Source organism: Phoenix dactylifera, chromosome 16 (genome assembly GCF_051530095.1).
Source record: "Phoenix dactylifera cultivar Ajwa chromosome 16, Ajwa_hap1_PhDact_Kaust_v1.1, whole genome shotgun sequence".
In the NCBI taxonomy this organism is placed as follows: Eukaryota; Viridiplantae; Streptophyta; class Magnoliopsida; order Arecales; family Arecaceae; genus Phoenix; species Phoenix dactylifera.
Window position 1 is genome coordinate 22,976,107 of NC_143205.1, and position 23,331 is coordinate 22,999,437.

Here is a 23,331-nt window from a genome sequence, read left to right on the forward strand (position 1 = left end):
GGCGGTGATTAAAGAATAAAATAGAAATTCAAAAAGAGAACATAAGATAAGTTGGTGGATGGTGCCGGATGATGTGCTGCAACAATAGCAATGCTTGTATACAAATAAAGAAATAATTATATTGAGTGAAAGTTGAGAAAATCTGCACACCACTTGGGTGCCTTCTTCTGGAAGGATACTGAGTCTATCTCGTACTTTCTTTGTTGCATCCTTCATTTTCTGTGGGTGTACTCATGTGGCATGGGTTTAGTTTTCCGCTTAACAAATAATTTACTATTCCGGCAGTATATTCTTACATTATCTCAAGGAAAGCGGCTAGACATGACATTATCCTTTTTTATATATTTTTAAAAATGAGAAAAAAAGGAATCCAACATGGGTGATGCACGGCCAACTAGGCATATTTTGGCTGACACCAGAGAGAGGTCCGAGGTTTAGACCTTTTTGGTGGCATCTTACTATTATATTACTAAGGAAAAAAAAAAAAAGAGAGGTAGACACGCAACGCATATGCTTTGCAGACTAGAGATGCAAAGCTCGACGGCTTAATTGTATGTGATGCCCAAGCTAAGCTAGAAAACAACGTAATTTTTCGTTAACCAGTCTAATTCTGTATGCTGGATTTAAAACTCAATCTCATGCTTGTCTACCTATGGGTTGCATGAGTGATGCCAATCTTACACGTATCATCTGCACAGTATGTGAAAGATTCCACATCGGTTAAACTCGTTTCAGAGCCTGGGCATATGAGGTGGATGTCTCCAAATCATGTAGACGCGTTTTAGATTGAAAAAAAAAAAAATCGAGCAAGGATCTGAGCGGCGCGTGCGGAATCTGAAACCGAACAATATCTAGCAGGAAAACCCTGTGTTCCCCCCTCATATAGCCCCCACGTAGGCACTAAATGCCTTACGTGCCCCACGTAGGCGGAAGCGTGACATTTAATATCAGAGCCGAGGACGGCTCTAATTCGAGGATGGGTGAATGAAAGATCCCACATTGGCTAACCTCGTTTCAAAGTCTGGGCATATGAGGCGGGTATCTCCAAATTCCGCAGACGCATTTTGGACGGAAAATAAAATCGGAGAGGGGTCTGAGCAGCGCGTGTGTACACGTATAGGCCCCGAAACCAGACAATATCTAGTAGGGGAGCTCTGTGTTCCTCCCTTATGTGGCTCTCATGTGGACACTGGGTGCCTCACGTACCCCGCACAGGCGGAGCCGTAACAGTATGAACAGTTAAATAACATCTTATATTAGAGTCACATAATGACCAAGCATTATTCATGCAAGCAACATATTATGAATTGGTGAAAAATACTTGTGCTATGGGTTAGGTCTACAATACATGGAAACAAACTGTTGTGGTCTTTGATATTTGCATTAGGAGTGAAGCAGAGAGGTGGTTATTTTTCAGACTATTTTTGATGTTAATTCAATGCACACATAAAAAGAGCGCATGATTGTTATCAAGCAGATAATTAATTTAAAGAGAATGTAGAATTATAAAAATAGATTTACATATAAAATAATTATAGAATATTAAATGAGAATTGAGTAGTTAAAAATAATGGTAGTAATATAAATAAAATATAAATAAACAACCAATTGAGATTCTAGAAACGTGTGGAGTGAATATATGAGTGAGCACGTGGACTTTACTCCAAAAATATTATTAATCTTTCAAGATCCTTCCAATTTGCACATGTGTCTTTCGAAGATGTTTTGCTAGGGTGGAACAGCTCCTTGTGAAAAATAAAATTACAAAAAAATTCTTGATATTAGGGTTAGATTATATTTACACTTAATAGTATGAAAAACCTATGCTTACCCTCTGAGGTTTATTTTTATCCAATATTTTAATCAAGAACTTAACAGAACGTCAGTCAAACTATTAATTTTTAGAATGACCAAAATAACCTTATATTTTTTTTTATAAAATTTACATTTATTACACTTACATCTAATGTTTTGAAAAATCTATAGTTACATCAAGTTAAATTGATAAAATTAGTGAAACCGTTTATCTGTTATAAAAATCAAAATTATTTTTATAAAAAAATAAGGCTCCTCTTTCACTTTTCTGACTCTCCGATCTCTTCAAAGTCTTCCATCTTTAAGAGTCTTCTCTTTGAGATTGAGCAGCTAATGTTTCTTTCTTGCTTCGCCACCCTATCACGAGAGTTCCTTCCCAATGAGTAATTGATGACAAACTTTTTTTCCAATTGGCATCCAGGACGAGCACCCTTAATTTCCAATTAGCATCCAACAACGAGCATCCTTTGTGATCAAATTTTGTTCTTGCTTTTCCGCCCACCACATCAAAATAATCGGAGATGCCGGTGTATCATTTACTGATTCTGAGTTCTACTTGTCCAATACCATAGACATAATTTTTTAACATTATCAATGTGGATGAGAATTTCTATGTCTACATATAGACTTATGATAGCTCTAACATTCTACTATCAAAAGAATTCAAATCAGTATGTGTGTGAAAACTCTTCTTTTTTAAGGATGCATCAGTTATAGTTCCATGGCCTGATTTGGACCATGAACAGGCTAGCTCAAGTGACAAAACTCTTGATACCAGTTCCTACAGCAAAAAATTCCAAAGGCATCCACTTGCGTGAGAGATCTAGATTATTTTTCTCATGGATATTCTCCTTCGAAGGTGGATGTTATATCACTTAAGGCTAGTTTGATTATTTTTTAATGTGATATTTAGGTCTTATTTAAGTTAATGATTTCGCTAACATCATATTAAGTTATAGATTAAAGTAGTAGATAAAAATAAATTTTAGAAAAATAAATATAATTTTTTTAAAATATTAGATGTAAGTATAATTTATCGCTAATTTTACTGGATTTTTGTAATTTACTCAATTTTTATACAGATTTCCATTCTCATCAGGATCCCCGACCTATCCCTTGCTGCTTCGCCGGACGAGACGAGAAGGTAAGCTCTTCGCCCTCTTGCTCTTCTACGGGGGTTAATGCCTTCTCCTGCCTCTTTCTGTCGTCTCTGGTTTATCCATCCCCTTCTCTACCTATTCTCTTACCTATTACATTTTTTCCCCTCTCGTCACATGAAAAATTTAACGGATGCTGCCCAATTTGATCTTGAGAAATACTCTCCCTAGACGTCCTAATTTATTTGTTATCTACTTATTCTATCTCGCTAGATCTGGTTTTGTGAGTCAATTGTCTTTCCTTGGATTGCATCATGCCTTGGGCAATCATGCTTTGTGCAAGCATGCCTTGTGCATGTTTCCTTGGATTGCATCCTGCCTTATGCATGTTTGATGAATTGTCTCGCAATGTCCTGCTTCTTTCCCGAGATTTTCTACATTCCTCGTGCTCATTTTACAAACAATTTGTGACAACTATTCTAAATTCGAGTTCCATTAAGCATTCCTTCATCAGTAAAACGTATCAAGATTCAAGAGATAAGCCTAGATTTTTCATATTATTGGGTATAAATATAATTTATCTCTAATTTTATGGAGGGTTTTTTTTTTTTTTTTTTTGGTGGGGGGGGGGGGGGGGGGGGGGGGGGGGGGTGTGGTGGTTTACACGAGGAGTTAGTCGTATTGGGTAATCAAACTTTTTTTCCTTTTATTTAATATTCTAACGGGTGGAAACCGTGGAATCGATGCGCGTATGGGAGTCAAATTCTCCATCTCACATAGACCACTCGTTTTAAAGACTGTGCTGCTTGTTGAGCTTTTCTCTCTTGTAAAAGCTTTTAAACCCCCCTTCCTGTGGTAGATGGATGGTAATGGATGGCACGAAGTAAAAGTGGAAGGACGACGCTTGGCTAAATCTGTGACACAAAGCTAAGGTGGTGTTACAATTCATTTATGGGTACCTAAAAAGTAACTTCCACATAATAGCTTTTCAATGCAGTGGAGCATTGAGACGAGCGTTATCTATAACTGTTAGGCTCGTTTGGTTCGTAGAAAATATTTTTCTTTATAGGAATATAATTTTTAGAAAACAGATTTCTAGAAAGCAGATTACTGAGAAGAAGATGCCTGAAAAAGTACTTTTGACATGTTTGGTTGACTATCCACTTTTCTGGGAAAGTTATGTGTAATTTCTATTATACTCTTAATAAAAATTAGATTTTTAATGCTTTAGATCAAATAATAATAGTTGAAGAGTTTTTTTGGAAAAAAAATAAAAATGTTTCGATTTTCGGCTTACAGAAAAGTAACTTTCCTATATTTCTCATGGAAAAAAGATTTTTTCCGTAAAAATCATATTTTCACGGAAATACAATTTTTCCGTCTTTCTTATTTAAAAGCTCCAACCAAACAAGAAGCATCTCTTTACTTTTTTGTTGATCACACTTTTCCTATAATCAGTAAAAGGCCTGATGCCTAGCAATTGTTGTGAGCCATCGTAAGGATAGCATAACAATTAGTCGTCAGGAAAGAAATCATGCTTTCAGATTAAAAAAAATATATTCAAACATGCTTATTAGTTTTTGTAAGTGGCCAGAATTATTCTCTTGAAAATTATTTTTACCTCGTATCCACCTAGTTATGTTTCTAAACTAATAGTTAGTACAAGGTGCAGTTGCCTGAAATGGAAAAGAAAAATAAAAAATAGCTATTTGTGACTCGATATTTTCACAAACATTTCAAAATACTCCTTGCCTCCAATAAAATTGGAGTCAAATAGTAGAGATAGATTAAATAGAATCATCAGTTGAAAATTTTGGCTGAAATATGTATAGAAAGTCTATCATTCGCATCATAACGCAACTATCATGATGGTCGCTAGTGATGTTATGTACATAGTGCAATCAAGTATGAGAACCATCATAATGATCTGCTTGGCATCATGTGAGAAAGATGTACATCCTTAAATGAAGGATGAAACGTAGCGTCAAAGCGGACCGATGGACCGCTATTTCTCCAACGGTCGTCTCATTATTTTTTTTTAATAATCCAACAAACAAACGGTCGATATTTTTATTTCCTTTATTTCGGGTTTCTTGCCTTCCATCTCCGTTACGTGGTAGGAGATGCGGAGCCATACTTCTTGGATTTTTTTTTTTTCGTTTTCCAAGAGAGGTAACCCTAATTCCAATTCTATCCTATCCCTAACCCTAATGCCAAAGAATCCAAAAAAAGTTTCCTGACATCGCCACCCATTATCCGAAATCGACGAACGCGATGTGGACGCGATTGAGGGAGGATTAAATTGAGGTCTTGGGTTTGGAAGGAGAGGGGTAAGGAGATGGACGGGTGGAAGTGCTTTTGCTGGAGCAGAGGAATTACCTCCGACGTCGGCCCCCGCGAGCCGGAGCCCTTCTCCCTTCCCTCGCCCATCCCCCAGTGGCCCAAAGGTGCGATCCTTGTATCGATAACGCAAAGAATCAGCTGGGATTTTGATGGACATTGCTTTCAAGTTGATTTGAACTCTGTCCTCTTCGTGAATTTTGTTTTTATTGTTGTTTTAATCCTTTGGTTTGTTGAGCAAACCTTTAGCAAACTTGAGCATCTGGCCTTGGGCTTTTTCATGTGAACGGGATTTCTTGGACCTTCTCCTTCACATAATTTGTTCCTCTCTAGTCGTATGATAAGGTGATAATTGTAGAAAATGGAATGATTTTCTTTTTTGATGATACCTTTATGTTTGTCCTCCTTGTTTCTAATAAATGCGATGAAGGAGTAATTTCCTGATTGTTAGCTCTTGTATGGCATGCTTACAGGATCATGGATTGCATGCCTTGTCCTTTCCTTCTTCATGGTTTGTCCTTTCCTTTTTGATGTATCTTCTACTTGAAGTTATTGGTACATAAATTAAGCTGTGAATTTCCTCTTGAGTATCTTCTTTTTCATGATTCGTGGAGATACCATATGATGAGTGCCATTGGATGGAGAAGTTTTCTTTTCCAATGCCAGTGCAATTGCATTGAACCACAGGGAGCCTACTAATTGCTCGATTATGTCATGCAAAATGGGAAAGGGGATGAGCAAAATAATAAATCGCCTGACGTCTAGATGTTCCTAGACATGCATATGATTTTTATTGGTTTCATCTTCTTTTTTTTTTTTTAATGTTTAGGGAAAGATGAGTTTCATGTTTGCATATGGTTTGCTTGAAAATATATGGTGTTTCCGGTGCACGGCAATTATTTCCTCGAAACTGAAGAATGAAAAGGTTGCCCATAAATCATTTAACTAAATAATTTCTTTTTTCTAGGTTATCTGATGTTTGAGAGAAATTCTAATATTGGGGAAATACCCCAGGTAATAATGTAATGAGTGATATTTTTCAACAACATGCAGAAGCCTTTGAGAAGGAAATTCTGGTATTCTTGGGATTAATATAGAAGCCTCTTAGTACATCTGACCTATAGTACTTTCGGTATCTTATCTGCTTTCCTCTCCTAAATCAATTCTTGAAATTTTTATACTTTGATTTAATAGAATGTTATATCTAAATTGAACATGTTTTAATCTCTTTGTTTTAATGCTATATATTTGTTGCCTTTGGGAGTCTATCCGACCGAGGCGTCGAGCTAGTTGAGTCGCTGGAGGGCTCGGATAATTGGTCATTCAGACCATAGATGTCGGCCAAAGGTCGCGATGTACCTTTGAGTGGCGAGGTAGTAATTGTTGCGCTCGGGTGGCGATGGCTCCAATGCTGGTTGCTTCTGAGATGGTGCTGGAAAAAGAAGATCGTGCTCGGACCTTCGCTCTAACATCGGATCCGACTTGAAACAGCAGATGAAGAAATTCTCTTATCGGAGAGTGTCTGACGGAGGATCCTCCGATGCCTAAGTCAAATAGACTCTTAAGGAATAGTGGAGATGTTGTGAGAGTGACAGCACAAAAACATAAAAAGGCTAAAGAGCACTTATCTGGAGGGTTCTCGAGAGTGGTTTGTATAGGCTAGGGTCGGTGCCCGTTATTGAGAGATTCAGGCAGACGGATCGGCCATCTTTAGTAGCCCACCACACGTCTCGAAGGTTACGCATGGGCATTTCGCCTGCATATCACGCTCCGCGCATCTCACCCATGTGGTTATGGTAACTGCTCGCCATCATAGCTGAGATGTTGCTAGGATTGGTTGGTCTACCACGTTGGTTGTAGTAGGCTCCGCTTATATTTGGGTTGAAGACTCGTCAACATGGAGCATCTAAAAATCTTTTGGTTTGCGCTCCTTTGTCTCCTTGCTAACCTCCTCATTCTTAGAAATTGTGCACTGCACGAGAAAGTCAGTTAGTGCTTGAGCTTTGATGGCTGGTTGGGGCCGATAGTGGATGTTGAAATTCTAGAACTCAACCACCCATTTATTTAACCTTTTTGGCGTATCTAGTTTCTGCAAGACTTGCCTCAGTGGTTAGTCATTCAGCACGGTGATGGAATGGGCCTGGAAGTAGGGCCGATGTCCGATAGCCGAGGTGATCAGAGCATAGGCTACCTTTTTAAGCTTAGGATACCTTATCTCGACATCCTGAAGCATTCGGTTCGTGTAGTAGATCGGCATTTGTGTTCCATCTTTTTGGATGAGAATCGAGTTTAACGCCAAGGGGGAGACAACTAAATAAAGACAAAGCCTTTCGTCTGAGCTCGGCTTTGGTAAGTTGGGACGGCAAGCTAAGGTAGCTTCGAAGTTAATCAAAGGTGGCTTGACACTTTTTTGACTAGTGTAAGTCTTGATTTGCCTCTATGCTTTAAAGAAGGCCAACATTTCTCTGCCGATCTCGCCACAAATTTGCGCAGGCCTGCGATGCGACCTACTAGGCGTTGTACCTCTTCATCGTCGGGGGCATCATTTCTAGCACAGCATGGATCTTCTTTGGAATGACCTCGATCCTGCACTGTATCACCACAAACGGAGAAATTTTTTCGAGGTAACCCAAGGGCGCACCTGCTCGAGATCGGCACATGGTGCTTGGCCTATCTGCTTTTGACCAACATGTCGTCAACGTATGCCTCCAATTTGGTCCTTGAAGATTTTGTTGATGAGATGTTGTTGTAGATGGTTTCCACATTCTTCAAACTAAAAGGCATGACTCTAGTAATAGAGCCCTTTGTTAGTTATGGAGGAGGTCGTTTCTTCATCCTCAGGCACCATCCGGATCTGGTTGTAACCCAAAAATGCATCCATGAAGCTCAGTATCAGGTGTCCCAATGTGGTGTCTATAAGCTGGTCGATCCTCGAGAATGAAAAAGTGTCCTTGAGAGGCTTTGTTGACCCGAGCTCGTTCCATGAAGCCCGTGCACAGGTTCTTCATGCAAACGAGCTTGTTCCGCTAGTTGCTGATCCACCTGAGATAGTATTTATAATCCCCACATTCGGCCGATTGTCAATCTGGAGCTCGGGAGTAGACCACTCCCAACTGGTGTCGACTTGGCCTTGTGGGTTGTTGATGTATGCAGCAAGGTAGCCTCGCTGGACGAGGGCCTCAATTTTGATTTTGAGCTAGAGTAGTCCTCAATTGCATGCCCGTAATCTTGGTGGAACTTGCAAAATTTGGTCATATCCATGCGGGCGGTTGGCTTTATCTTCTGTAACTATTTTACGTAGCTCTGATTATGGATCTATCTATCCTCGAGAGGCATTGAGAGGCATGTACCTCTCGAACCTTCGAAGAGGACTCCTCAATGACGGAAATTCTCCTCGTTCCTCCTCGGCTTTTTGCTGGGCTCTTTTAGGTCCTTCCAAGCTTGCTTCTTTTTCTTCTTCTTGCCAAGTCTGCTATTGGCCGAACCTTGCCGAGTTGCCATGGCTTCCTCCATGTCGATGTACTTGTCAGCTCGTGCCAAGAGCTTAGCATAATCTCTCAAGAACCTTTTCTCCAAGGAGAAGAGAAACCGAGAGATCTTCTGTCCGTTCCTCATGGTAGACATGGCGACCAAATGGTTCAGGTCATGGATCTTCAGGATGGCTGCATTGAAGTGGCTGTCGTAATCTCAAAAAGGCTCATCCTCTCTCTGCTTGATGGCGAAAAGAGTGTCGGGACTCTTCTTCTGCCTTCAATTGCTAATAAAATGGGCAGCAAACGTCTATTCGAATTGCTCGAAAAGATGGTTGGAGTTCATCTGAAGCCCAGTGTACCACAATCGGGTCGTCTCTGAAGTGTGGATGGGACAGCTTTTCACTGTATCGAGTTGGTGGCTTCCTGGAGCATAATGAGAGCCTTGAAGCTCTTTAAGTAGTTCCAGGGCACGATAGTCCCATCATACGTCTCAAGCTCTGGCATCTTGAACCGGAGACGAATAGGCTCCTCCATGATCTTCGCCGACAATGGGGGCTTGATGATGAACTCAACATCATTCCCAAGCTCAGCATGGTGCCACCTCTCAAGGCTTTGAGGCGATGGTCCATCTCCTTAAGTTTGTGGTCGAGGTCGGCCTCCCTCTTGAAGACTCTCTCAGATCAGCGAGGCAAGGAGTAGCTAGACATCGATCCCTCCCAAGATGGCGAGCTCAATAATTGACACCTCTGATCTCGTCTAGGACTCCGTGGATAAGAATGGTGGCTACGAGGGGGTCTTCTTGAGCTTCGAGGACGGAAGCGATGGCTCTGCTGAGCCTACTCTGGACTCCAAGAAGGGGAGTGTTGGCTCAGCTGCGCCGAGATTCTATGGTCGCTCGGCTTGCGCGCCTGCTGCTATTGGTGCCGGTTAGCGGTTGTTTACTGTAAGTTTTAGACAACTATGGTCAGCGCCTGAACCTACTGTACGAGCAACTAAAACACTCGATGGTCACCGCTTACACCACTTGTGGCTCCGATGGAGGTGGAGCCCTCCGAGGGCTTTGTAGAGAGCTGTCGGATTCTATAGGCATGTTTGGCTGGGCAGTCGAGGGTGTTGCCTGTGCTCTTCGAGACTTCATGGCTGTGAATCGTCTGTTGTTTGATAGAACCTCCGGTAGTGGGATCACGAGTGCTTCCTCTTGCGTCAATCTGTTATCGTACAGGAATCGATCTGACCAAGGTGCCAAGCTGGTTGAGTGGCTAGAGGGCTCGAAGGATGGCCGTTCAGACCGTAGAGGTGGCCGAATGTCGCGATGCGCCTCCGAGGTGGTGGTCGCTGCACTCAGATGTTGATCGCTCCAATGTTGGTCGCTTCTGAGATGGTGCTGGAAAGAGAAGATCGTGCTCGGAACTTTGCTCGAACATCGGATTTGACCTAAAGCAACAAAGGCAATAAATTTTTCTTGCCGGAGAGTGTCCGATAGGGGATCCTCCGATGCCTAAATTAGAAAAACTCTCAGAAAATAATGGAGATACTGTGGGAGTAGTAGAGCGATAACACAAGAGCATAATAAAGGCCTCGATAGCACTTACCTGGAGGGTTTTCTGGGAGTGGTTTGTATAGGCGATGGTCGGTGCCCGTTGCTGAGAGATTCGAGCATACAGATCGACCGTCTTTGATAGCCCACCACATGTCCCAAAGGTTACATGACGGCATTTCGCTCACGCATTGTGCTCCGCGCATCTCACTCATGCAGTTATGGAAACCGCTCGCAATCATGGCCGAGGTATCGCCAAGTTGGAAAGAATTGAAATTTGAAGGACTATCCGCGTGCCTTTGGGTCGGTCATGTGGCAGGCTTTGATTGGTTGATTGGAGATTTCATGGTGAGCTCTGATTGGTCAGCCTGTCACGTTGACTGTGGTCGGTTCCGAGGTGTATCAGTATTTTTGTTAAACGATCAATTGAGAGAAGAATGTTTCTTCTTGACTCTAGCTTTAAGTTTAAGCTTCTCATATTGTGCTTCAAACTAGTAGCAAATTACTGCATCTTTTGATGGCTATTTTCACAGGTGAAGGCTTTGCTCAGGGAAAAATATGTATAGGAGAATTGGAAGTTGTAGAGATTACCAAATTCCAGAGCATTTGGAGCTGCATTTCATTAGAGGATAAGGGCAAAGGAGCCACATTTTTCAAACCCATAGGGTTACCAGATGGCTTTTTCAGCCTTGGCCATTATGCCCAAACGGATGATCAACCTTTGCATGGTTTTGTTCTTGCAGCAAGAGAATCTTTTGCTTGTAATGTGACAGATCTACCAGCTCTCCAGAAACCCATAGACTACATGCTCGTATGGAGTTCAAATATATGGAATGAAGATAATTGTTATGGATGTGGCTGTTTCTGGCTTCCAAGCCCTCCAGAATACTATAAAGCTGTGGGTTTTGTGGTCACTAAAGAACCCCAAAAGCCCTCACTCGATGAAGTCAGGTGTGTTCGAGCTGATCTTACAGATGAATGCGAGACTCATGGTTTAATACTTCATACAGAGTCGATGAATTCAGAGGTTCCTTTCCGAGTATGGAGCACACGACCTTCTGATCGGGGGATGGGGGGAAAAGGTGTTTCTGTAGGAACATTCTTCTGCAGTGCTGCAAGGAGCTCTGGCTATCGGCCAAACATTTTTTGCTTGAAGAATGCCAATTTCTCTCTACATGCAATGCCAAATTTGGAGCAGATCCATGCACTTATCAAGCATTATGGCCCCACTGTTTTCTTCCATCCAAAAGAGATTTATTTGCCTTCATCAGTTTCCTGGTTTTTCAAAAATGGGGCTACTCTTTATAAGAGAGGGGAGTCGGTTGGAGAAGCTATTGATGCCAATGGTTCAAATCTCCCTAGTGGAGGGGGAAATGATGGAGAGTATTGGATAGATTTACCGGATGATAATAGGAATAGTTATGTCAAGCATGGAAACCTAGAATGTGCACAGCTTTATGCTCATGTCAAGGCAGCTCTCGGAGGAACCTTTACAGATATTGCAATGTGGGTGTTTTGCCCCTTCAATGGCCCTGCCACCATCAAGATTGGGCCGGTAAATATTTCTCTTGACAAGATTGGACAACATGTTGGAGATTGGGAGCACTTCACGCTTCGAATAAGCAATTTTACAGGTGAGCTTTGGAGTATATATTACTCTCAGCACAGTAGTGGGGAGTGGGTTGACACCCCAAGCTTGGAGTTCATTCATGGTAACAAAGCAGTTGTATACTCATCAAAGAGTGGGCATGCTAGTTTCCCACACCCTGGGAACTACCTACAAGGGTCCCAAACACTTGGGATAGGTGTGAGGAATGATGCTGCCCGAAGCAAGCTTGTTTTGGATTCTAGTGTCAAGTACCATATTATTGCGGCAGAGTATCTTGGAAATGTAGTGTTGGAACCACCTTGGTTGCAGTACATGAGAGAGTGGGGTCCAACTATCATTTATAATTCAAGATCAGAGTTGGAGAAGATACTTGGTTACTTGCCCTTGAATCTCAGGTTTTCAGTGGAGAACATTTTTGATAAGCTTCCAACGGAGTTATACGGGGAGGAAGGACCGACGGGTCCTAAGGAAAAGAACAATTGGGAAGGAGATGAAAGAGGCTAGCTTCGCGATTGTCTATCTAGGTGTGGCTGTTATATCAGTTTTGTATATTACATGGAGCAGAAACTTTGGAGTATTTGTTCCATTTTCTCCAGCTGTTTTCTTCAGATTTGGAGATGTTGTGACAGAGCCATCTCTGTGGCATTAATTGAAAGTTGTTTGGGATACTTAACATCCAAAGATCAGAACTCGCTAGTCAGCATCAGGTTCTAGGTTGTGCATATATTTGATGTATTTCTAGTTCAGCTGTATTATGAAGGATAGACCAGGCCACATCGATGCAACAAAAGGGCTATGTTCCCAATTCTGTGTGATTTTTCTTTGGATTCATGTAACACCACTTCCAGCTCTTCTTTAGGCTCATGTGTGATACACCTAAAAGAGTGTGAAGGCAGTTGAGATCTTAGTCCTGTAAGAACATAAATGTACAACATTTTATGCTGCAGTTTATTAGTAGCATGTATAATCTGATAAAATAAGTGTCATTCTCTCAGCAAAAATTTGTGAACCAGTATCTTTCCTATTTAACATGTATCAGTTCATCGGGGACAGGGGATTCACAGTTATTTTCCAACTCCGACAACTGTCTTCTTGTGGTTTTAAATTTCTGAAGGTGACCAAACATATTGAGAAGGCATGGAGTGCAGTATCCCATGGCAAGCTTGATATATCTGAAGAAGTTCCAGAACTGTTAACATCAAAAAAAAAAGTTGGATCCTCTTGGTATTTCTATCAAAATTTATATATATATTATTATTTCTTGCCTTCTATTTAAGTTTATGGTATATCATGCACGAATTTGACCGTGCAACTAAATTTGAAATTAGTTGGTTTACATCATTTTTTTGTGCTTACTTTTAATATAAACAGTCTTATAAATCATGTTCATTCAATTTTTCCATTGTTTGTGCATCCACTGGAACAACTATCATTCCAAATCACTGTGCTCTTGTAAATTGGCTTCCAGTTTTATTAATCACATGGATTTGGTATTGTTGCTTCCTCTTTCCTTTTATATAGACGGATGGATGGATAAAATAGATGCATACATACATGGACACATAGGTACATATAAAGATGATTCCTCAACTGCGTCAATCCATGTCCCTCATTTCTTCTTCTAATATACTTTTCAGCTACACGCGTTGTATTAGCACGGTAATTTGCTCGAGAATTATAGCCAAATACTATTTTTCGAAATTTTCCCGATTGAGCCCAGTTTTGAAGTGCAAAAGGAAAAATTATACAACTCCTCAAGGACTTGAATCGGGCATTTGGGAAGAAGCACCGTGACCCTATCTAATCTGTAAAACAATTTCAGAGTGGTGCGGACACCAGTGCCAGGTCAGCCGGTCGCCACAGGATCCAGCCAGCTCAGCGGGTCCCAGCCGATTCAGCCAGCCTGATTTTATTTTAGATTGATTTATTTTATGTTGATTGGGTTTATTTGCATATTGTCATTTTAGGAGCTTTTTGGAATTATTTTATTTGTAGGGGTTATTTGTTATTTTGTGACCCTATATATATGGGTCCATCCTGATGTTTAGGGTTTAATGGATGAATGATGAAAGAAAATTAGCCTCTCTATCTTCTTCTTCCTCTTTCTTTCCCCTCCTCCTCTTCTCCCCCCTCCTCTTCTTTCTCCTTCCCTCTCCTTCCTGCAGTTGTCCTGCATCACAGAGAAGTTGCAATTCAGAACCATAAATGACATGAAGAAGGAATCATCTGCTTTTTTTTACATGAAATGGCAATTTCTAGTTGTTGAGAGTCTGAGGAATGCTTGGAAGAAATGTCGTCCTTGCTTAACAAGCTTAAAGATTGTGTAGTCATGGAGAATCCAACTTCTGTTACACTCCAGAACAAAACAAGCTCAGATGATTTTCGGTTCCCACTTTCCCTTGAGCTGATGGACCCTGTCTTCATCTCCACAGGGCAGGTAATACTTATCATATCTTAAACCAACCTGTTAATTCTGTATAATTGTGAGAAAAAACATCAAGTAGCAGATGTTTCATCGTATGACCAGTGTGAAATATTACTCGCTGCTCTTACAGAGGCTAGTTTGGACAGGAGATGTGCCTGTATTAGTTCAAACTTCGCTCATTGGATCGATATGTAGATTTTTTTACTTGGCAAGGGTTTATATGTAAAAGTGTTCATGTTTAAAAACTCACTTCATTTCAATATTACACATTACATGATAATTTGTGTAGAAAACAAATGAGAAATTAAAGCTTTATGGCTAGTGCTAGATACAATTCTTCATATTTTCATTTTTCACGTAGAATTTTCGGAAAAGAGTTAACATATTAGGTGGATACTATTATTCGAGCTATTGAATGTGATCGACTATCTCTAAGTTACTGATTACCAAGACTTATGTGATTTAGAGATCTCTAGCCTAGACATCAAGTAGTCAATTTTCTTTATATTATTTAAATATTTATTTTTTGATCATACGATGCAAATGTTATGAGTCTATAAGTTATATAAATTTTCATGTATAGGCAATTTAGAAATAGCAAATCATATCCAATAGCTTAAATTATCAATATATAATTTCTATCATCAACTTCAAAAAAATGTTACTCTACAATACTTACAGCAGGTGTAACTTAAACCTAGCCAGACACACTCGTTGATGCAACTTTCTCTAAATCATGTCAAGGAACAAAATATCTTGAAAGATATAAACTAGAAATCATTAATAATATTGTGGATGACTCTAAATTCTGACGCAAGCCCTATCAATTTAATTGGTGGATAGAGTTTCTCAAAAGGAATTGTTGTATACCAGGACTTTGAGTTTGTTGAATTTAAAAAACATATATTGCAAGCGTTCCAAAAATCTAATCCAATTAGACGAATCTTGACGAAAGTCAAGCAGTACCATATTTTAGCTAGGATGCTGACGTAAGCCTTTAATTGTCGTTCCATGATTTAGAGTATCACTGAGATTTTTTTCCAAAACTGAAAAATATTATATATCCAGAATAAACAGTAAAAAGTGCTTCATGGCATAACCGTTGCGATAAAAATAGCAGCCATGACCAGGTAATAAATGCTGTGACTTTATAACACAAGATATATGCTTACAGTACCAGAAATCCGAAAATTTTAAATAAAAAAATGATGAAAAGTCCAAGGTTGGTTGTTCCACCCCACTGACATTTATTATTCACGCATCATGACAAAACCAAAAAAAAAAAATCTACTCATTATATTTCAATCTCCATCTCTGTCCTCTTCCCGCCATCCCACCCTCTCAAAACGGCAAAGTCACTGCTCCCGGTGCCAGTCCTTGCGCCCCCTCACGCGTTACCTCCCACAGACATCTCCTCCCAAATCTCGCCGCATTTAAACACCCGAATACCACCACCTCACGCCTTTTATCCCCCCGAGAAAGAGCCGCTTCAGTTCCCCCGCCTGCCCCCACCAAACGCTCCACGTGTCGTCAACTTGGTCCTCCGCGTCACAAAAGACGGTCAAATCCTGCCTGGCTCCAGACTGCTGACCCCGGTCTGGTACGGCCTCCTTCTCCGACCAACCAAATCCCAATCCACTCCCCAATCCCACAGAATAACATCGAAGCCTCTGATAACGAACGTCTAATCCGGTACCACCAATCGGATGCTGTCGTGCGTACATTGTAATAGTTCCTGCGGAGCAGCAAACCGGCGGGCGCGTTTTAAAATCGAGCATCGAATTTATCAATTCTCTGGAGATTCTGCACGCGCGCCTGCGACGACGACTCCTATAAAATCCGCTCTCTCTCACTCTCTTTCGAGGGTAGACTGGAGAGAGAAGAGAAAACATAAGCCCATCCACCTGTCGCTGTCCCTGCCTTATTTCCTCTTGTCGCCCATTATAGCCCTCCGCTTTTCCGAACCCCCGCCCCCGTGTTGTCTCCGCTCTCCGCAGCCCGAGGCCCTCGCGCTTCCCAAAATACCCCTCTCCCATCGCTAAAGCATGAGAGTCTCTTCCCCCGGTGCCCCTATTTATTGTTATTTCCTTTTTTATCCCAAATTATTTGAAAATTCTCGCCTCTAATAAATTACTAATACCCCTCACACCCTCTGCTTCTCTCCACTGCGGCTGCTCCGCCAGCGAGCGTTGCTTCCTCTCACCGCGAGAGAGAGATGGGGAAGGAGGAGAAGCTCGTGGTGGAGGTGGTGGCAGCGCACAACTTGATGCCTAAAGACGGGCAGGGCTCGTCGTCGCCGTTCGTGGAGGTGGAGTTCGAGCACCAAAAGCGGCGGACAAGCTCGAAAGCGAAGGACTTGAGCCCGGTTTGGAACGAGAGGTTGGTTTTCCCTATCTTTGATCATGATGATTTGCCCTACCGTGCCATTGATGTTGGTGTCTACAACGAGCGCGGGGCCGGCCCCGGCGGCCGGAACTTTTTGGGGAAGGTGCGCATCCCCGCCGCCGGCGTCCCCGCCCCCGGGGAGGAGGCCGTTCCCCAGCTCTTCACCCTCGAAAAAAGGAGCCTTTTTTCTCACATTCGCGGCGATATAAGTCTTAAGATATACCGGACCACCGGCGACAGAGCCCCCGCCGCGGTGGGGAACAATGATCGGAGGGTCACGAAAGCCAAAGCGCACGTGCCGGAGAAGCCGCAGACGAAGCAGGCCGCTACGGCGGTGGTCCAACCTCCGCAGCCCCAGAAGCCTGCTGCGCCGCCGGCTGGGCCGGCGGACCACCCTGCTCCGCCCGACATCAAGCCGGTGGTCCTCACCTCCGGGACGCCCATGGGCCATGAGCCGTACCCCGGCGCCGGGGTCATGCCCGTCGGCCAGGACTTCTCTCTGAAAGAGACCCGTCCCCAGCTCGGCGGCGGCGGCGGCGGCGGCGGCGCCCACCGCAACAAGGCGAGCGCCACCTACGACTTGGTGGAGCAGATGCAGTACCTGTACGTCCGGGTGGTCCGCGCCCGGGACCTTCCTGTCGCCGGTGGTGGCGAGTCGCACGCGGAGGTAAAGCTTGGGAACTACCGGGGGTTGACCCAACCTGCCGGAACCCACTGCTGGGACCAGGTTTTCGCCTTCTCCAAAGACACCATCCAGTCCTCGGCGGTGGAGATCTTCGTCAAGGAGAAGGGCAAGGAGGAGTTCATCGGACGGCTGGCTTTCGATCTCAGCGAGGTCCCGCGGCGGGTCCCGCCGGACAGCACGCTGGCCCCGCAGTGGTACCGAATGGAAGACAGGAAGGGGGAGAAGGCCAAAGGAGAGGTCATGGTCTCGGTCTGGTTCGGGACCCAGGCGGACGAGGCCTTCGCGGAGGCCTGGCACTCCAAAGCCGCCGGCGTCCACGGGGACGGCCTCGCCTCCATCAAATCCAAGGTCTACGTCGCGCCCAAGCTCTGGTACCTCCGCGTCTCCGTCATCGAGGCCCAGGATCTCGTCCCCGGCAAAGAAGGCGCCGCCGCGATGGGCCGGTTGCCGGACCTCTTCGCCAGGGCCCAGGTCGGGAACCAAGTGCTCCGGACCCGGTCCGCACCCGTCATGCCGAATCGCGGTCCGTCGAACCCGCTCTGGAACGAAGATATCATGTTCGTCGTCGCCGAGCCGTTCGATGACGTGTTGATGGTTTCTATCGAGGACCGGCTGGGTCCCAACAAGGACGAGGTCCTGGGCCGGGTTCTGATCCCCGTTTCGGCCATCGAGCGGCGGATGGACGAGAAGCCTGTGGGGTCGAGTTGGGCCACCCTCGACCGGGGTCCGCCCGGTGGGCCGGGCCGGTTCGGGAGCCGGGTGCATCTCCGGCTCAGCCTGGACGGCGGATATCACGTGCTGGACGAGGCGACCGCGTACAGCAGCGACCTCCGGCCAACGGCGAAGCGGCTTTGGTCCCCGCACGTGGGGGTCCTCGAGCTCGGTGTCTTGGGGGCCTCCGGCCTGATGCCGATGAAAATCCGGGAGGGGAAGGGCGGGACGACCGACTCCTACTGCGTGGCCAAGTACGGCCAGAAGTGGATCCGGACTCGGACCGTCGTCGATTCGGTGTCTCCCAGGTGGAACGAACAGTACACCTGGGAGGTGTTCGACCCTTGCACCGTCATCACCGTCGGCGTCTTCGACAACTGCCACATCGACAAGAATTCCCCCCAGGCCGGCGGTGGCGGCCCCCGCGACAACCGGATCGGAAAGGTCCGGATCCGGCTGTCCGCTCTGGAGACGGATCGGGTGTATACCCACGCCTACCCGTTGCTGATGCTGCATCCATCCGGTGTTAAGAAGATGGGGGAGCTCCATCTGGCTGTCCGTTTCTCGTGCGCCAACACAGCTAACATGCTCCACGCCTACCTCCGCCCGCTGCTGCCCAAGGCGCACTACGTGGACCCGTTGATGGTCCGGCAGGTGGAGAACCTGCGGTTCCAGGCGACCAACGTGGTGGCCGCGCGGCTAGGCCGGGCCGAGCCACCGCTGGGCCGGGAGGTGGTCGAGTACATGCTCGATCATGGGTCCCACCTGTGGAGCATGAGGCGGAGCAAGGCCAACTTCTTCCGCCTCGTCTCGGTGCTCTCCGGCCCCATCGCCATCGGCCGCTGGGTCGATACGGTCCGCAGCTGGCACCGCCCCGTGCAGTCGTTCCTCGTCGTCGCTCTCTATGTCGTGTTTGCCTTGTTCCCGGAGCTGATCCTTCCGACCGCCTGCTTCACAATGGCGGGCGTGGGGCTGCTGCGGTACCGGCGGCGGCCGCGCCACCCACCGCACATGGACACCCGGCTGTCGCATGCTGATGCGGTGTTCGGGGATGAATTGGACGAGGAATTTGATACGTTCCCGACGAGCCGGAGCGGAGAGATCGTGCGGATGAGGTATGACCGGCTGCGGAGCGTGGCCGGGCGGGTGCAGACGGTGGTGGGGGACATGGCATCTCAAGGGGAGAGGGTGCAGGCACTGCTGAGCTGGAGGGATCCGCGAGCGACGTTCCTCTTCATGCTCTTCTGTCTGATGGCGGCTGCGGTGTTCTTTTTCGTTCCCTTCCGGGCGCTGATGGCAGCATGGGGGGTGTATGCGCTGAGGCCACCGAGGTTCAGGAACCGGCTGCCGTCGCCGGCGATGAGCTTCTTTAGGAGGCTACCAAGTAAGGCCGATAGCTTGTTGTGAAGGCGGCGGGAAAAAATGGTGCATTGTTTTGGATTCTTCGAAGGTACAGTGGTTCTGCTGCAGTGTGGCTCCGCGGCTGGCTGTTTGTCGCGAGCAGATGTGTCCCTATCGTAGTAGGTAGTTTCTTGTCATTATGCTGCTGTAGTTATCTGGAACATGGAGATTGTCGTTTTGTACCAGGTTCCGATATAATTATATGTAAGCGTTTGTCGTGTATTGGTTGTTGTACTTAGTCTAAAGTTCGTTGGAGCAATGCATTGATCATTGCCTTTTTGTTGTTGTTAAAAGGGATTCATGAGTAATTGGTGATTGAAATGCTTTTATCTTTACAAAGTTATCATTGATAGAGCTGGATGGAAATAAGCAAGTGAGAGTTTCTTGTTATCATGATTTGCCTTTGCTTTACAGCTTTAGGGCGGAGGAAAAGCACGTTAATGGCATCATCAAGGATTGGTATTATGAATGGCATTATGACTCTCATCTTGTAGTTTGAAGTCGACTACTTTTATGCGATGGGTGTAATATTTTCATCTGGAAAGGGATCTAGAATGTGTGGAACTACGCTCGATGTTCTCCATTGTCTCTCCCGGCTGTTTCTTTTTGTTGTTTTTTTTTTTCCTAACTTCTCAAAAAGATTAGCGTTCATTGAATCAGAGTATTTGGCTAACTACTGCACTGCTGTCCGTCCGGCCAAGAGCATGGGAACATGTACATAAATACAGGCAAGAGCATCCGGCCAAGAGATTATAAACATGAACATACGCAGGTAAGGATTTGGTAGCAGTGTTTCCTAACACCAAATTTTAATGAAACCATTAAAGGCATGCTTCTACTGATTTCAAATCCAATTACTAACGTTGGTTATATGATATGCCTCTGAAATGGCTCTGTTCTGGGAACACTCCAAGCACGTCTCTCTCTCTCTCTCTCTCTCTCTCTCTCTCTCTCTCTCTCTCTCTCAAACAAAAACACATGATTCTTCTTTGATGCATTCATTAGCCATTTTCTCGTGCACCATTCACCACCTTATCATGTTCTTACTAATAAGCAGATTACTAAATTAAATTTGTAAATGCAGGGATAAAGGCCAGATATAGATAAATACTGCATTGTATTAGCTGGGGAGAATTCACTACATGGAAAGTTGAATCCATAGCAAAAATTTGAAATCCAAGTGATGATGCAGAAGAAACACAACAAAAAAACAGGACTTGGAACACTCAGAACCCTCCAAGCTTATTGACGCAAGACATTCAAAACAATTGCTCACATAACAACCGGAAATAGTGAACATTGAAAAATATCTAGTGCTTGCTGGTTGGGGTGGTGGTGGTGCCACTGCTGGCATTTCCCATTCCTGTGGCATTCTTCACTGCATCCATCGCTCCTTGCGCCATCTGCTTCACTTGCTCTCCGGTCTTTAAAAAATTTTTAGAGAATAAAAGACAATGTTAATGAGATGATGATAGCCATCTAAAGCAAAGCAAACTGCAAAATGAAATCACTCTCTAGGGAAAAAGAAAAAAAAAATCATCATGACAAGTGGCGTTTTGGCAATTAAGAGAAACTCGGTGGGCATTCATGCAGTGAACCTGCTGGAGGAAGCCGGCCGCCTGCTCCTTATTCTCTTGGGCGCACTGGCGGGTGTCCGATGACCCGCCGGTGATGGAATGGGCGGTGTCCTTGGCGGACTGGATCATCTGATCCGCCTTGGCCTGCACGAATCAAAATGCACCACCAACGGTCAGGCGTCAACTAAATCCAAGCACTAAATCAGCCCAAGAACAGAAAAGCCAACCTGGCCTTCTCCGTGGGCTTTCCCGCCGCGGAAGGTTTGCTGGGTGCTCGACATCTTCGGTGAATATAATTACGAAAAAAAAGGGGGAGGAGGAGAGTAGCGCAGCTCAAGCTTTCTCACGCCTTCGCCTTGTGTTCAGGGACTAGTGTGGGGATTTATATAGAATTCAAGGTCGCTATTTGTGGCTGACACGTGCACGTGTTTGATGGATGGAACTATTGCACGTGTTGGGTTTTAGGAGGTACGAGCGGGTCATAAGGCCTTTTTTTTTCTGGTACGAGGGTAATAATGCCTTTGACGAGGCAAAGGTAGTTACGATGGAAACGGTCAAGTGTAGCACCTGCGACGGGATCGATAAAAAATAAAAGTGGGTAAAAGTCTCGATAAAATCCGACCTTTTACCGTGCTCCCATCCCATTTACCCTACCGCCTTTCATTTCTTCCCAAAATCCAACCTGCCTACTATCATGAAGTGAACCCAATTTTCGGATTGTGAGTTCTCCTCCGCTAGACGTTGTCATTGGAAACTTATAATAAACCGCCACAAAACAAAAAATCTAAAATTTCGATCTATTACTGGATTGTTTGCTCTTGTTGGAGAGGGGTTTTTTTAAAGTTCGCCGTTGGTACATCTCTTTTTTATCATTGAAATTATATTGCGGGCTTTCCCTTGTAGCATGCTCAGCCCAATAGTCTCCATAAGAATGACCGGAAAATAAAAATGATTTAAAATAAGAAAACATGTGTGTAGCAAAAAAAGGTTGATGCATGCATAAAATTTCAAAACTACCATGAGTTGATACATACTATGATATACGCCCTATTTAGCATAGTATTACATAATAGAGCATAATAAAATATTAACACTGCCATGAGCTGATACATACTACGGTATAGTAAGGGAGACAAAAAAGAATAAGACACTCCTTGCTCCCTCAAGAAAAAATCTCTTAATAAAAATAATGGATAAGCTAGATGCCTAGTCCAAATGCATGCATGGGAGACATAACAAGGGATGGATGTGAATAAAATGATCAAAAGGAGAGAACAAGGAGAGAAAAAGAAGAGTAGCCCAAAAGAAGACGAAGCGTGTTCAATCGTTGGAATGCCTCCAACAAATTGCTCTCCAAGCTTTGTAGCAAAAATTGCTCTAGGAACCTCCCTCACTTAAGAATTGGGCATGGAATACAAATGACTAATCATCTTGGCATGTGGCTAAGAGGGTAAGCTTAACGGTTATTTATAAAGGCCCCTAAAGGTAGATAACAACAGGTTATCCACAATTCAAAAGTTAAATTCAAGTGTGTGTAGAAAATGTGGCCAAAGTTGGTGATATGGTTGCAAAACTATGTTGTCGAAATGATCTGATGATGAAAATCTGGTGTCACGAAAATTTGATGGCAAGAATCTAAAATGAAAACATCCAAACGATCGAGACTTGCCATCTGACCATCTAGGCACATTTAGGACTTGTTTGGTTCATGAAAAATTTTTTCTCACTAGAATGTTTTTTTACAAAGTTAATATTTGAAAAAATGATCTTTGCATATTTAGTCGATCATATGAAAGTGACACATTAAATAGTGGTTTATTTTTGATTGAGCATCTAGATTTATGAAAAAAATGTAAAATATATGTTATACTTTTAATTAAAAAAAATCATATCATGTACTATATAAAATTTTCGGGGCACTTTTGAAGAAAAAAAAATTTATTCTAATTTTTAGCCAGTAGGAATTAAATTTTTTCTATATTCCACATGAAATTTTTTTCTATGAAATGCAGAATTTTATCTCTATTTTCTGTTCACTCTATTTTTTTTTGTGTGTGCGTGTGTGTGTGTGTGTGTGTGTCTGCGAATTGTCCCATGAAATCGAAGGCAATTGGGTAAATTCAAAATTTGAGTAGGACAGACAAGAATTGCGTCGGGACAGTCCAAGGATAGAAGATTACCGCCGGAACATTAGGATGGGTAACGGCTACCATCCAACTAATTGAAGATTGACGTACGGATCTGGATTGTTTGAGAGTAATTTAGGAGGTGAAAAG

General features: G+C 43.9%; 3 protein-coding genes across 3 annotated transcripts; 2 read left to right on the forward strand and 1 right to left on the reverse strand.

The window, feature by feature from the left end:
• Window positions 1-4,976: 4,976 nt before the first annotated feature.
• On the forward strand, window positions 4,977-12,872 carry LOC103711872 (hypothetical protein At1g04090). Its single transcript, XM_008798184.5, has 2 exons — window positions 4,977-5,359; window positions 10,796-12,872. Exons 1-2 carry the CDS (start codon window positions 5,251-5,253, stop codon window positions 12,373-12,375), a joined length of 1,689 nt encoding a protein of 562 aa, XP_008796406.3. The 5' UTR covers window positions 4,977-5,250; the 3' UTR covers window positions 12,376-12,872.
• A 3,263-nt stretch (window positions 12,873-16,135) lies between these two features.
• On the forward strand, window positions 16,136-19,771 carry LOC103711871 (FT-interacting protein 3). Its single transcript, XM_008798183.6, has one exon. The coding sequence runs from the start codon at window positions 16,512-16,514 to the stop codon at window positions 19,482-19,484; it is 2,973 nt and encodes a 990-aa protein (XP_008796405.4). The 5' UTR covers window positions 16,136-16,511; the 3' UTR covers window positions 19,485-19,771.
• An 807-nt stretch (window positions 19,772-20,578) lies between these two features.
• On the reverse strand, window positions 20,579-21,413 carry LOC103711870 (late embryogenesis abundant protein 1-like). Its single transcript, XM_008798182.3, has 3 exons — window positions 21,283-21,413; window positions 21,077-21,199; window positions 20,579-20,902 (listed from the first exon to the last, which is right to left on the reverse strand). The coding sequence occupies exons 1-3, from the start codon at window positions 21,334-21,336 to the stop codon at window positions 20,789-20,791; spliced, it is 291 nt and encodes a 96-aa protein (XP_008796404.1). The 5' UTR covers window positions 21,337-21,413; the 3' UTR covers window positions 20,579-20,788.
• Between the last annotated feature and the right edge of the window lie 1,918 nt (window positions 21,414-23,331).

What these genes read in the sequence shown, in the direction of transcription:
- LOC103711872 (XM_008798184.5), top strand. Translation starts at nt 5,251, where the DNA reads ATGGACGGGTGGAAGTGCTTTTGCTGGAGCAGAGGAATTACCTCCGAC. An exon ending in CATCCCCCAGTGGCCCAAAG is followed by an intron (nt 5,360 to 10,795) that starts GTGCGATCCTTG and finishes CTATTTTCACAG; the next exon opens with GTGAAGGCTTTGCTCAGGGA.
- LOC103711871 (XM_008798183.6), top strand. Translation starts at nt 16,512, where the DNA reads ATGGGGAAGGAGGAGAAGCTCGTGGTGGAGGTGGTGGCAGCGCACAAC.
- LOC103711870 (XM_008798182.3), bottom strand. Translation starts at nt 21,336, where the DNA reads ATGTCGAGCACCCAGCAAACCTTCCGCGGCGGGAAAGCCCACGGAGAA. An exon ending in AAGCCCACGGAGAAGGCCAG is followed by an intron (nt 21,200 to 21,282) that starts GTTGGCTTTTCT and finishes TGATTCGTGCAG; the next exon opens with GCCAAGGCGGATCAGATGAT. An exon ending in CGGCCGGCTTCCTCCAGCAG is followed by an intron (nt 20,903 to 21,076) that starts GTTCACTGCATG and finishes AATTTTTTAAAG; the next exon opens with ACCGGAGAGCAAGTGAAGCA.